The 14907-nt window shown below is 40.9% G+C and overlaps 2 protein-coding genes across 2 annotated transcripts; one reads left to right on the top strand and one right to left on the bottom strand.

The window, feature by feature from the left end:
* Positions 1-5145: 5145 nt before the first annotated feature.
* Positions 5146-8725, bottom strand: LOC146637664 (bolA-like protein 2). The gene is made up of 4 exons (XM_085351147.1): positions 8666-8725; positions 8402-8466; positions 6330-6427; positions 5146-5349 (listed from the first exon to the last, which is right to left on the bottom strand). The coding sequence occupies exons 2-4, from the start codon at positions 8462-8464 to the stop codon at positions 5250-5252; spliced, it is 261 nt and encodes an 86-aa protein (XP_085207273.1). The 5' UTR covers positions 8465-8466; positions 8666-8725; the 3' UTR covers positions 5146-5249.
* Positions 8726-9085: 360 nt separating this feature from the next.
* On the top strand, positions 9086-14837 carry slx1b (structure-specific endonuclease subunit SLX1B). The gene is made up of 5 exons (XM_085351146.1): positions 9086-9486; positions 9568-9619; positions 10842-11162; positions 12002-12217; positions 14133-14837. The coding sequence occupies exons 1-5, from the start codon at positions 9314-9316 to the stop codon at positions 14160-14162; spliced, it is 792 nt and encodes a 263-aa protein (XP_085207272.1). The 5' UTR covers positions 9086-9313; the 3' UTR covers positions 14163-14837.
* The last annotated feature ends 70 nt before the right edge of the window (positions 14838-14907 follow it).

Here is a 14907-nt window from a genome sequence, read left to right as displayed (position 1 = left end):
TCAAACCACTCTGAAATAAATCTGCTCAAGTAGGAGTGAAAAGGCAAGAAATCAATAACCTAGCCCTGAAATGTATAACAGAGGTTAAATTAGAAGGCCTGATTTCTCTGCAGGAGCTGACGAGTCTAGCTAACCACACACAAATGCACTGCACTTCACCTGTGCACTGACGTGAAAAGCAAAGAGAGTTGGCTGAGCAAGAGTGAATACATCAATTAGGCTCCATCCATTTAGTCCACCCACCACCAGCTGATCCTTGGTAAAAACAAACAAAAACACAAAAAAACACCTCCTGACAGCGATTCTGAGATCCCACCATACCCGAGTCCATGAGAGGAATCATGTGGTGAGCTGCTGGAACCACTATGGAGCTTGTGCAGCTTGCACATATTCACAGTGAGAACTTCACATCACTGGGAATTTGGACTACAAGATGCCCTTTTATTATTTAGGGAGGGTTCAGATTGACTCTCTACCAATATTATGTATTATAGTTTGTAATACCACCAACTGCTGGTCAGATCTCAAAGTAGCTTGGCTGCTATGCTTGGTTTTAGCTACTGGATTGTATGTACGGAGGCTGCATGTTGGCCCTAACCTTTGATGCAACACATGTTGTGTACCAGCATACCTACTGTATGCCTCATACTATATAAAGACTGTGGATAAAAAATATTAAACCTCTGAAATATGTCGGCATCTGTCTGTTTTTGTATTTTGTCCTTTTTGTCTCCCCAGTCTGTCATGTCTCTCCGTATCCCTGATCCCAGTGTCACGTTCACGTTTCTTAGTCTGAGTCTCACTGTGTGTGTGTGTTACTTCCTGTTTTATTTTGTCCTTTGTGTGTGATGTTCAGCTTTGCTCCGCCTGTCTCATTAGCTGTGATTCAGTTCAGTTGTGTTCCCATTTGTATAGTCTGCATCTCCCTCTGTTCCTCATTGTGTTCTCCCTCATGATGCGTACCACCTCTGCTTGAGTGTAGCTTTGTATTTCTCATTGATTACTGTACTGTTGATTCTGACTGACCACTGTAACTCTCTCTATTTAGGCATGTGTCACTCAAGCCTGTCCCGCCCGCAACCAGAACGAGAGAGAGTATTACTCTGATACTTGCATCTCTACATTGGCTGACAGTTAAATATAGAATTGATTTTAAGGGTTTATTATTTGTTTTTAAACCTCTCCATGGTTTGGCTCCAGGTTACATTTCAGATCTCCTTAGCCTACACCTACCCACTCGAACTCTGCGCTCCTCCAGTCAGACGCTTTTATTATTTCCATACTCCCAGTTCAAATCTAGAGGTGACAGGCTTTCTCCATTGCCGCCTCGAGACTCTGGAACAGTCTTCCCTCTTCCTCCTTCTTCAAATCAAATCTGAAGACCTACCTATTTTCCAAGGCTTTCAGATCTCTCTGACACCTATTTTATTCTGTTTTATTATTCTGGTCTTTTATCTCATTGGACGATGTTTGCATGTGTATACTTATACATGTATTTTATGTTCATGTATGTGTGCTTGTGTGTGAATGTGTACACTTTTGTATATGTATGTGCATATTTGCATGTACACATATATTTTTACAAACATATATGGATGTCTCACAATCTTTTCTATAATGTTTTGATCTTATCTATTTTAATTATTTTTATTTGATTATATTATCCCTCTGTTCAGCACTTTGGCCGACACTTGATGTCCTTTAAATGTGCTATATAAATAAAGATCACTTGACTTGATGTTCTCTGCTTTTTGATAGCAATAAAGCTGTGATTTTGACTGTTTGCAGAGTCCTGCATTCTGCCTGCCACATGACATGCTTGTGTCACGACAGTATCATTAGCTAAAAAATGGAGAGAGGTGGAGGAATCTTTTCAGAACTGTTCCTTTAATGCAATGGCACACTATAAAAACACCTCTACACATACAAAAATATACTAGCATAGAGCTGGGCGATATATCGAGTTTTTAAAAAAATATCGATATATTTTTATACGAGATATAAGATGTGACAATATCCTTTATATCGATATAGTCTATGTTACATTATAATTATACTTGTGGAGCCGCAGGTTTGCCTCTCTTTCGTCCACTTTCGTCTTTACGCAATGTTACTCGGCCTCGCCTCTCCTTCACTGAACACAACTCCTCCTCGTCCCCCATCGCTTCACCTGCAGGAAGCGACAAGATGGACACGGCAAATCTCCGTTAACGAGTTACTGCGCATCGCCCCGTGCGTGGGGCTGGACGGCGTCAACGTGTTAGCTAGCTAACCACGCTAACGCCATGCAGCCCAGAGGTGCTGCACGGACTAAAATCCTTTCATTTTCTCAAAAGTTGACAGCGCGCCTTATGTATGAATTCTGGTTGTGCTTGATGGCCGCGAACCGATTTTATGTGGAACACGGCGCTCAGCAATCTGTCAAAAAATGTTTTAGTACGACTTTAGTAAGCTACGGAGCTGCACCGCTTGATGGATTGTCGGAGCATTACGGCTGAGCCTCGCGGAGTGATACGTACTGTGCTTCAACGTAATATTACCCTACTGTGTATAAGGACTATAAATGGCACCTGTTAAGAGACGTGGTTGCGAAGCGGATTTCAAACTCCAGGCTGTCAGTCACGCAGTACAAGTTGGGAACAGAGCAGCTGTGAAATCTGTCTTTGTTATTGTGCTCAGCGTCTTTTAGTTTACATTTTGACTGCACAATTGTGAGCTTTTTGTTATGCACAAAAACAACATTGTTTTCTTTTATTTATGGAGCATTATTATTTAATAAATGCTCATAATTTATTTTTGAGTAAATTTTATGTACATCTGCTCTATGTTAATAAAAGTGCCTGTGTGACATCTGGGACACAGCTTTGACTAAGAACTCTCTTCTTGTTCTTACTTTATGGCTTTAAAAAAATATATCGAGATATATATCTTATATCGCCATCCAGCTAAAAAATATCGAGATATGAATTTTGGGTCATATCGCCCAGCCCTATACTAGCATATTTAAAATGTCATAAGCCTAAAAAGTCTTCATGTAAGACCCTTTTTACCTTTAAGAAGCTGTTTTATACAGCATCACTCGTTTAAAAAATGCTCAATATCGTATGCTAACTTTACCCACTGACTTCACCAAGTACTTTATACTTAAACACCAAAAAATGTATAAAACAAACAGAAACAGAAAAATTCAGATGCAAAGATTTTATTATTTTTTTGAATCTATTTTTATTTGGGAGCACATGATCATTAATAGCTTAGTCACAAGTTCAGGTCAAAAGCATATCAGCCAGTAAATATGCACAAAACACAACAAATAGTGTCATGCTCAGGTGAGCACCTAATGCTGTGTGAAAAGTGCGTGAAACCATGAAAATATGATTAGAAACTATTGACTTATTGTTTCTCTCTCACAGTCTTTAAGGCAGATTTGAGACCTATGTACGAGTTTCAAATCACTGTAACAATACTCCACTTAAACCACACATACTCCAAGTGATTTTAATCATTTATAACCTATTGTTAGAAAAAGTCTCTTATGAAGTGAGACACAGTGAGACACAGTAGCGAGCTCCAACGCATTTATTTACTTGAAAGGAAGTAAAAGCATACACAGTGAACGTCTCTGCAAGTTCCATTTATACACTCCTTCCAACGTTATCATGGGAACATACGTGTGTGACGCTCTTACAGGGTTTAGAGTGCATCATTTTGTGATAGCTGTTGATGCACTTTTCACAAAAAAAGCGTGATATAGACAACACTTTATAATGAATCATAATCAAATACTTTATTGACTTAAAGAAATTATGTGGTTACAGATTCTCTAACGGTATAATCTTATTATTTTCACTGTGGAGGATGTGCAAAAGGGTGTGACTACTGCACTGTGTACTGTGCATTACACTGAGGAGTCGTACAGACAAATATCCACAGGCAGGAATGATTTCCTGTGTCATCCAGTGGTGCATTTGTGTAATCTCAGTCTCTCACTGAATGTGCTGGCATGTCACGGAGTGGGTGGAAGGTACTGTCCAACGTTGTCCTTATCTTGGACAACATCCACCTCTCCAACACCACCCCAGCTCCATCCCCCACAATATTACTGGCCTTGCAGAACCAGTTTCTTGATCCGCACTTGATCTTGGCATTTATCACCCCTTAACTTGCAACATCAGAGGATGGCACTGACCACAGCAGACTCGTAGAAAATCATGAGCACTTTCTCACAGATGTTAAAAGACCTCAGCTTCTCTGACCCTTCCTATGCCCTATGTGTACTCTAGGGTATTTACAGTCCTCCACAATGTCCAAGGGGAGAGGTCCCTTGTCCCTTGTGGCGCCCCTGTCTTGCTGATCACCTTGTCAGACCTTGTGGTCTTCCTGTCAGGTAATCAACAATTTTGTTGTATATGTACAGTCAAGGACGAGCCTTTCTAGGATCTTCATGACGTGCGAAGTCAGTGCCACTGATCTGTAATCCTGGGGGTCACTGGGACATGTAGTGTGCCAGCAGCATCCCCATATGACATATAACAGCACTGCTCCTTAAAATACTTGAATCACTATAAGTTTAGGATTTAATCACATCCTTAAAATGACACGCTCACCATTACATAAATCACATAGTTGGAGTTGGGGAATGGCTGCAATCGCAGTATTGTGAGATGGTGAACGATGTACCTTTATGATCAATGATCTTCTTTAATAAACTGTTCACCATCACCTCACCTTATCTAATGATATGCACTGATGAGATAAACTACATACTGACTTGAGGTGAGGGTTTACTTGATTTTGTGCCATATAAATAAAATAAACAGAATAAATTATATATAAATTATGAGCCTCGCCTCTGTCAGTGCGCCCCAGGGTGGCTGTGGCTACATGCAGCTTGCCATCACCAGTGTGTGAATGTGTGTGTGAATTGGTGGATGACTGAATGTGTAAAGCACTTTGGGGTCCTTAGGGAGTAGTAAAGCGCTATACAAATACAGGCCATTTACCATTTACCATGTTCTGCAGTGGGCATTTGTAACTTCATTAAATGTATTTATCATGATTTATTAGCAATAAAAAACATGATGTTGTGCTGTCAAAACAGCAGAGAGTCCAATAAAAATGATTCAACAGAGACAGGAGGAAGCATCTAAGAGTTTTATTGCCAGTCGATTAAAGAGAATTTAAGAAGTGTATCCGTTCTACATATCCAGTGAGTGTTTATGGCAACAACGTGATACAGTGTTTGTGTGTCATTGTGAATTCTGTTTCTTCCACTGTTCTGGTGTGAGGGTCTTCTGTTCAAAAGCATGGATCTCTTTCAGCTCCTCGGCTAGACAAGTATTCACCATCCTGCCAACACACAGTACACACAGCACAGTGACATGACGAGCTTTAAGGCTGCAGAAACGGCTAGAAAGGAGTTTCACTGAAACCCCCACAGACGTATAATCTGAGCAAAAGTCCTGCGTTACACTTCATTTCTTTATATTTTGCTAGGAAAATAGAAAATATTTGCTGTGGTTTATGGAAATCTGCAGACATATGTTGCACAATTCTAACCAGCTTGAAAGGCAACGCTGAACACTCTGAGGCTGCTTCAGGTCATTTTCAGGAATAGTTGCCCTTCATGAAGGAAATTCAAAGTTCTTCTTCGGAGGTTTCTGCCTTTGTTCTGTTCTGTGTCTGGATAATCTCACACAGCTTCAATAATGTCGAGCTCTGGGGAGGCTAGTCCATGACTGACAGTGCTCCACTGTGTGTTCTTCTATCCAGGTATGATTTAACTGCACTGGTGGGATCATTGCCATGCTCCACACCACTGGCTAGAGCCTCCACTGTGTTTTAAAGATGACTCTACACACTCACAATGTTGAACCTCTCTCTCCCCACCTCCTCTGTACATACCGATGATGATTTGAAGCAAAAATATACAATTTTGTTTCTCTTTTTGTTTCATTTCCTGTTAAAATTGCTAATTTTTTAAAGGACTCAAGCCATACAAAGTCTTGCACTAATAGCCATTAAGGAATCACTTGGTATTTGCAAAAATACTTGTTTTTTTATTGTTTACATTTTTCATATATTCAATTAAAGTAATTGGAACAAAATATATGTTTTTGCAGTACGCTACTATTAAAGTGTCTAAAGACACAATATAAAATTCTTTGCCTAGTTTTCTGTTACATGTAGCCATAACACAGGTTCATCCCTTGAGCCTTTTTTACTTCTTAACCCAAGAAGGTTAAGGTTACAGAGAAACAAATAAACCATCCACAGCTTTGTTTTGTCATCAGCACCTCATGCGTACACACTGGCACATGTGTTATTACCTGTGTCTCTGCAGCAGTGGTTTGTTCTCAAACTGGGGCGAAACCACCAGCACTTTGAAGCTGGCAGCACATCTGTTGGCTGATGTATCCTCCACCTCCTGGTTAAGCACAAGATCAAGTATGTGAGTACCTTTACTTAAGACAAATAATCTAAATACTTCTATAAAAATACATTTCAAGGTCATTATTACTCATCCTTTATTATAAAAAGGTAGATTTGCAGTAGTTGTGTGAAGTGAAACTATTGAGTATCAAGCTGCAACTAACATTTTCATAACCAAATGATGTGCTCATATTATTTGCTGCATTAATCAATTCATTGTTTGCATTGTTTAAAAACAGTGAGATAGCATCACCATTAGCCAGAAGCCAAACTGACACCTTACTGTACTTCTGTACTTCCTCTGAAATATACTGGTTTATGTGCCATTAGAAAAAGAACTCATGTAAAGTATGAAAAGTACACTGATGTAAGCGTACCTTCTTTCATTCCAGCAATGCACATTATTACAACATAGTGTCAATAATTACAGCTCTGATTTTTTCATGGTAGTTTCATTTTAACAGAGGCAAAAATACATTACATAAAAGTTATAAATTGATTTGTGTGTCATGTGTAAAACATGAGTGGTGGTGAAACCCTTGTTGCCTAAAAAAAAAGCTTGTAGTTGGTCACCAGGCTTGCACACATCTCATGAGACATTCTGACCCAGTCTTCACAGAAACTCTCAGCTGTTTAGGTTTGTTGGCTGCTGTTTCAGCTCCATCCACAAATTTTCTATTGGAGTCCTGGAGACTGGCTATGCCACTCTATGACCTTAATGTTCTTCTTATTTAGCCACTCCTTTGTTGCCTTGGCGGTATGGTTTGGGTTAGTGTTGTGATGGAAGACCCATCTTCAATGTTTTATGATACATAGTCCTGCCCAGAGGTGGAAAGTAATGAAGTACAAATGCATAGGTTAAAAGTATATTTAAGTACAGTACCAATCTGTACTTCAGTATTAATTTTTCTGACAACTGTACTTTTACTCCCTACATTTTTAAACAAATATCTGTACTTTCTCTACACATTTTCAAAACAGACCAGTTATTTCAGGTTCGACAGGATCATCTCTTATACTCGGGATTTTAAGTGGGCTGGAAAGTGTGCAGGTGTTTGTATGTTGAAGCCTTAACACAAAACACCTTCAAAGTATAGTGTTTCACCCTCCATGCTTGGTGTTCTTTGGGTCATACTGAGCATTTCTCTTTCTCCAAACATGGTGAGTCGAGTCGAGGCCAAAAAGCTAAATTTTGGTTTCACCCTATTACTGCGCTTTCTCTCAAGCCTTCTCTGAATTATTTAGATGTTTCCTTCCTTCTTCAACCCAGATTTCAGTCTGTTACAGCGTAGTGTGTTTTCCAAGTGGTGTTCCAGGTGGCCTTGGTCCTACCTACCCTTGAAATCATCAACTCCTTCTGTCTAGTTTTGGGCTGATTCAACCGTTATCATCCTCACCCATCATCTTTCATGTTGGTAAGATCTTGCATATGGCATACAACCTGGGATAATAGGGGGTCGTTTAATATTTCTTCCATTTCTGAATTATAACAGTTGTCACCTTCTCACCAGCTTTCTTTCTTTTGGTCTTGTAGCCCATTTCAGTCTTGTGCAAGTCTACAATCTTGTCCCTGATGTGCTTTGACAGCTCTTTTGTCTTGTATGTGATGGTGGAGAGGTTGGAATTGAAGAAACTGATTATGTAGATAGGTGTGCTTCTACCTCACATCCATGTCCAACTTAGAATTACAAATTAAACTAACAGACATGTCTTTGAAATGCGGGAGGAATCACACAGACACATGGGCATTATGCAAATAGCACACATAAAGGACCCAGCTGGGGTTCAAACCTTTTTTCTGTGAGGCAACAGACCTAACCCACTGTGCTACAAATGGGCCCTGTAAAATGTTACTTCAAAGTTAAGGTTTTGTTGTTAATGACTGAAAGCACTTTGAATGTGCACACACACACACACACACACACTCTCTCTCTCTCTCTCTCTCTCTTAGGAACAGCCTTGAACCTACCACGTGCACTGCCGCCAGCTCTTTGATAAGTCTGTCCCGGATGTGATCAGCTGTTACTGACATGTCTACATGATATAAAAACGGAAACAAACCGATTGCAGGGTTAGTGGTTAGCCGGACCGGCAGCTGCTTTGTCACACTGGATCTGATGACTGATGTAAACTGCCACTTAAAATAAGGGCGTTATATTCACTCGTGCATTCTCGGTATATTTAAAAGAAAAATACTCTTCGACTGTTAAATCGTTGAAGATGAGAGTATTACCAAAAGCTGTGATGCTGTCGCTCCTTAGTGACTCTGTGCGGACGTCCTACTGGCGTCAGTCTTCGGCGCTAAGATCACAACAGACCGAAAGAAACACCAATTGCATTGTGACAAATTACACAGTGCCCAATCATTTGAGAGCCGTACATACAGTAGGCGGGACCAATTATTTAAAATAGCAAATCATAACACTAGAGGTCTATGCAGAAAGCCAAACTAAAGTTTTGCAGTTTCGATTAATGAATCAGAAAAGACTGCACGTATCCGACATCTTTAGTCATAGATGTGTTAGTATAGCCTGACTGGTATAAGATGTTACGCTTTTGTTAGCTACTCTGCGTCGTTACGCTTTTTTGAATTTTGAATTTTATCAGGCAGATTTTTCGACTACTAATACAGAGGCTGTTTATGTGTATGTACTTTTTTTTTAAAGCGACCAAGCAGTCGGAGGTGGCTAACTGTGGATGAAAAACGTAAAGATTTTGTGCAAAAGTCACGTAAGTGTTGAACAATACTTGGAGTTATTTGGTGTGTATTATACCTGTATAATACTTTAGCATGTAGCCAATGTTAGCCACTGTGACCGATATCTGGTAAAGTCGTGATTCAGTCTTGGGCTTATGAGAGTAGTCTGCTTATGCTGTTACTATGGTAGTGGAGGTGGAAAGTTTCTTCGGGGTGTATATGCTGTACTGCATCAATCCAAAATTTAAAGGCCGTATCTACATCGGCTTCACTGTGAACCCAGAGCGAAGGATAGGACAGCACAATGCTGGGAGGCACAGAGGAGGGGCCAAGAGGACCAGCGGGAGAGGACCGTGGTAGGGCCTCGCAACTTTATACTGTACGGTATACCGCACCTTGGACATTAGTTACTATTTACTGTGTCCGTCTGTCTACAGGGAGATGGTCCTCATTATCCACGGCTTCCCATCTGATATTGCTGCTCTCAGGGTAAGTATCAAGACACTGTCCAATCTATAAGTGATGGAAATGAATCAAAAACTCTCAGAGCGCCATTGTGACTATAATAAAGTGTCACCCAAGCCCATAGCAATAAGAGCACAGTTTCATGCGTCCACAGTTTTCAGAGTTTGGACGACCACATGTAAAGAAACAATCTTCTACAGTTTGTCAGTTGGAATTTCATGCAAATGTTAGTATATAATAAATGTGATGATTAATTTTCTTTGCTTTGCTTTAAATCATTGGATTTCAGCAGAAATCTGCCAATCTGGGCTTTAGGTGATGAAATTTCCATTTGTCATTTTTTTCACCTAATGATAGTGAGTGGGTGGGTGGGGGGAGGGTATGTTTACTGAGTGATAAAAATAAATAGAGGCCCATTTTTCAGCACAGAAATTGAGCATGATTTTCAACCATTCATCTCAGACAATGATCCTTAAAGCTAACAGAAAGAAAAACATGAAACATGACCATGACTGCATGTGCAGGTCAGATTCATGATCAAACATTAACAGCTGAAGTTTAGTTGAATGTTTCCAGAGTTCAGTTTAAATGAACTCTGGAATCTGAACTCTAGTCTTGTTTGATTTATTGTGGTCAGAAGACTGTCGCAGTGGAGACAAAATCATCCGTGGCTAGTCTTAGCACCAAATAACCACAGAGTAGAAGAGATAGTGACCATAGTGTTTGTGTTCTGAGACACTATGTTTTTTATGTCACAGCCTAATTGCATTTCCAATAAATCTGAAACACACACACAACAGACAACATCTCTCCTCTTCTCAGGTGTAGTTCTGATGCCTTGAAAGGCCCTGAAATGTTTAAAGACTACTTTGAACATTATATTTTATTACCGGTAATGGAATTGCAGATTCCCGTCCCTACCTGAGAATGGTTCTACCAGAGGTTTCTTCCTGTTAAAAGGGAGTTTTTCCTTCCCACTGTTGCAAAGTGCTTGCTCATAGGGGTCTTCTCATTGTTGGGTTTTAGTGTTTACTTGGTGGAGAGTCTTTACCGTACAGTATAAAGCACCTTGTGGCACTGTCGTCTGTATAAATAGAATTGAACCAGACTGAAAACAGACAAGGTTTTAGGCACCAAGTGAAATGAGGAAAATACTTCACACAAATCAGATTAATATTTTGCAAGCTCCATCCAAGCTGGACACTGTCCTGAGTGGCTGTGTGACTGTCATGTTTCTGTGTGCCAGTTTGAGTGGGCGTGGCAGCACCCTCATTCCTCCAGGAGGCTTGTGCATGTATCTCGGCGCTCCAGAAAAGAATCGAGCCTGGAATTCCACTGGCGAGTCGTCTCCAACATGCTGAGGGTGGCGCCATGGAACAGACTGCCGCTAACAGCGCGCTGGCTCAAACAGGAGTACAGGATGGACTTTGAGCCTGGCCTGCAGCCTCCCCTCCATATCCCCATCGCTTTTGGCACCGTAAGAGCCAAAAAGACACCCTCGCTACAATGTCAGGACGAGGAAGAGGAGGAGGCGTCCATGTGTTTTCTCTGTGAGAAGCACATCAAGGTAGAGTCATCTAACAGATCAGTATCAGTGCTTTTACACATTTCTGTTCAGTTTAAACAGCAGGATGTCTTTAATGGTCAGCAGGATTAACTCATCAAAATACTCAATGGCTCAGATATCGTTTGGTTGTTTAGATACTTGTTTTTCAAATCATATCCATCTGAGTACATTGTTGATATATATTTTTTAATCTAGGAACATTTTAAACTACTTCAATGACCTTTCTTCAAATAAACAGGCAGTGGAGAGAATGTGTGGAGCTTCCTGCTCTGCAGCAAAGCTCCTGACCTGTTCCTCTGTTTTATTTTACTTTAGTCTCAGCCAAGCCGATTTGCTCAGGAACAAATAAAATACTGAAATGAACATTAAGTTATCTAAGTGAATTTTATTCAACTCAACTTTAACTTCCACTGAGTATCCAAACGACGCAGGGTTGAAAATAATGTGCAAAGTCGGGCTCCCGACGCAGGGGAAACAACTTCTGTCGGGGATAACTACCTTGACACAAGACTGGCTCTAGTGAGCCTTGACATCCCAGTCGACTATCTACTGCTAGCTGGTGGGATGTCAGGCATTTCCGAAAATGTGGGAGCACTTTTACAAACAGGTGATGTCTTCATAAATCGAGGTCTCGCCTGAAAATATCTTGAAAGTTTATTTTGTGTCCCAGAACCAGTAATAGTTCAAACTTTACTTGAAATTTTAGCTGAATTTAATGTAATGTAATGTAAGCATTTCACTACATATCGTACTGTGTATGACTGTGTACGTGACAAATAAAATTTGAATTTGAAATTTGAATTTAATGTAAACAATGTAATGCTTTTGTGCTCTTTGAGGTGTCAGAGAAGCTGAGCTGTGTCCACCCTTCCTGTGGGATGAGAGGTCATGTAATCTGCCTTGCCAGATATTTCCTGAGGTCTGAGCCATCCCACCTTCTGCCAGTTGAGGGCGAGTGTCCTTCCTGCGACAGCTCGATGCTGTGGGGAAGTCTCATCCGACATAAACACGGCTGCTTCGGAGACCTGGAGGAGGTCACGCTGTCTGCAGCCCAAGTTAGTTACAGCATCTCATGCTCAGTATGTTTAGATAGAATACATTCAGCTCTCTGTTCATTACTCACTTTTATTATTTGCATGTCTCCTGTTGGTTCTTTTCTAAAGCCTCTCACAAAAAGCTTTGCTCGCATTGATTATGCTGGAGGCGGTTACTGGAGTCTCACTATATTTCTGTTTTTTATTTTATTTTTTTCATGTGCAAAATTAAGACAAAATGCCAAAGCAGTGTGTGAAAACCAAGTACACCCTATGATTCAGTAGCTTGTAGAACAACGTCTACCAGCCACAACTCGGAGTAATCATTTTCTTATGACGTTATCAGTCTCTCCCATGGCAGTGGAAGAATTTTGGCCTCTGGTGTGTTTGATTCTTGGGGTCACTGTGCTGACTAGGGTTGTTCTGATTTCACAACTTGGACACTCTCATTCCTTACACTTTAATGACACATACATATAGGGCCTTTTGAGGTGGGCACACTGAACAGGGTCCTCACCTCTGGTGCCAGTGCTGGTGCTGGTTGGCGCCCCCACCCACTGGCTGGTGCATTGGTGTTTCTCGGTGTCTGCGGCTGGGTGCTCGGTTGGGTTGTGGCTCACTCTCAAAGGCTGCTTTGCATGACCTGGCTCTGATGGGCCCCTGCTTGGGTGGTGGGCGTGGTGCTCTTGGGTCTCAGGTCCTGGGCCTGGAGCTCAGTCTGCTCTGGCACAGGACCTGAGCTCCAGGCCCAACCTGCGGGCTCATTTCTGTGGCCCTGGGCCTTCTGAACTGTGGCTGCTGGCTGCTTACCTCTGCTCTTCTCCAGGTAGGGGCTGCCATTGTCCTTGAAGTGGTCTGGGGGGGCCTCTGGATGTCTGTTGCCCCGGTCACCTCCTTGCCTGCTTCATATCCTGTATTAGTAGTACTGTGTGCTGTTCAGTCAAATTTATAATTTATTCCATTTTTATTATTTATCTTTAATTGCCAGGATTAGCTCTCCACTCTCTGGCCCCTCCGTTCTGTTCAGTTCAGCTACAGTCTCCCCTCTGCTCTGCACAGCCAGCAAACTGCCTGCTTATCCATGTGTCCGTAATCTGCTCTGCAATAATTATTCGTCTTTTATCTAATTGCAGTTCGCTGGCTGCAATGTTAATGATAACAGATGGCTAATGTGGCTATCGGGTAATTGCTAATGCTAAACACCTAATGTTATTGTGTGTGCCAGCCAGGCTAACGTTTATGATAACTGTTTAATATTTCAGTGTTGCTGAAATGAGAGTTTTACTGAGCTCTGAAATTCCTCTGAAAGTGTTGCTCAGTGTAATGCATGTTAACTACTTCAGCTGTCAGTGGGGGGAGGAGCTGTGAGCCTAAAGTTGCCTGTCAGCTGGAGGCAAAGATGATTGACACTGTTGCACACGAGTATCTTAATTCAATGTTAATTTTAGATTCGATTAATATCGGAATAAAGTTGTTGTTGTTTTTTTGTTGTTTTGTTGGCACGAGGCTGATGCTGTATGGTATTCTGAGTGGTAATCTATATAACAATTTTCTACTCTGACCTGCAAACTGCCAAAACCTCTGTTTTCATAGAAGTGCTCAGACTTGATGATCAGTTAATTATGTGCATTTGAGCTTAGCAGTACTGGCTTCTACTTGCCTATTTACATATGTACTTAGTTTTTCACACTTTGTTTCTGCATTTTATCATTTGAATCAGATGATCTTTCTGATTCAATCTCTAATTGATAAAGACTGTATGCATTCTAATTTACGTAACTGGACATATAGGTACAGTTGGGCCTTAAAATGTCACATCCCTTTCAGAAATCTTGTGTGTGTACACCACACCAGTAGATCTGGAATAAAATGAAGAGTAAATATAGAAGATTTAAGGTGCTTAATTACTTTGCTAATTTGTACTGATCTTCCGCAGAGTCACTGGGCAGACAAACTGCAGATATGAAGAAGGGGAAGCTGTAAAAAAATGTGTTTACTTCTCACTGGACATCACATCACTGTCAGAAGAACTGGAGCATTGCGTGGAAAGGACCGTGCTTCCAACATGATCTGCAGTTTGTGGCGACTGTGTCAGTGGACTGGCATTAATATGGTGCTTTTCTAGCCTTACTGACTACTCTGAGCACTAGAAGCCACGTTTCACCATAAGTTATACAGCAAATTCTCATTCACAATCTATTTGAACCTCTAACTCATGCAATCATAGGGCAAGAGGCAGGATACACTCTTTTTTTGTTGTCATTATTAGTGTTGAATTAGGTGCGAGTGATGTAGTGTTAGTGCTGTCTTCTCTTCGTTCCAGTCTGCTGGAGTCTGTTTGGGAGGAAAACCACACAGGGAGAATATGCAGAGTACACACATGTATTAATTAATAGTTACGTGGTAATTCTAAGTGTGGATATGGGCGTGTGAATGGTTGAATCTCTGTGTTAGCCCTGTGATGACAACATATCCATGATGTTCCTGCCTTTCCCTTACCCAGTGATAGCAGGAACTCCAGCCTAACTTTTGTCTTGTTTCTGTCACTTTCTCTTAATTATTTAAAAAGCAGAATAAAATCTTCAGTTTTTATACATGACTGATAACTAATTCTTCCATTCTGTATGTATTATTGTAATATTATGCCTTATAATATAAAGCGCCTTGAGGCGACTGTTGTTGTGATTTGGCGCTGTATAAATAAAACTGAA

This window comes from Diplotaxodon limnothrissa, linkage group LG3 (assembly GCF_057381915.1).
Source record: "Diplotaxodon limnothrissa isolate DT_005_m linkage group LG3, D_limnothrissa_male_GT1.1, whole genome shotgun sequence".
NCBI classification, from domain to species: domain Eukaryota; kingdom Metazoa; phylum Chordata; class Actinopteri; order Cichliformes; family Cichlidae; genus Diplotaxodon; species Diplotaxodon limnothrissa.
The sequence above is the reverse complement of the archived record's forward strand: the minus strand, read 5'-3'. Positions and strand labels throughout refer to the sequence as shown.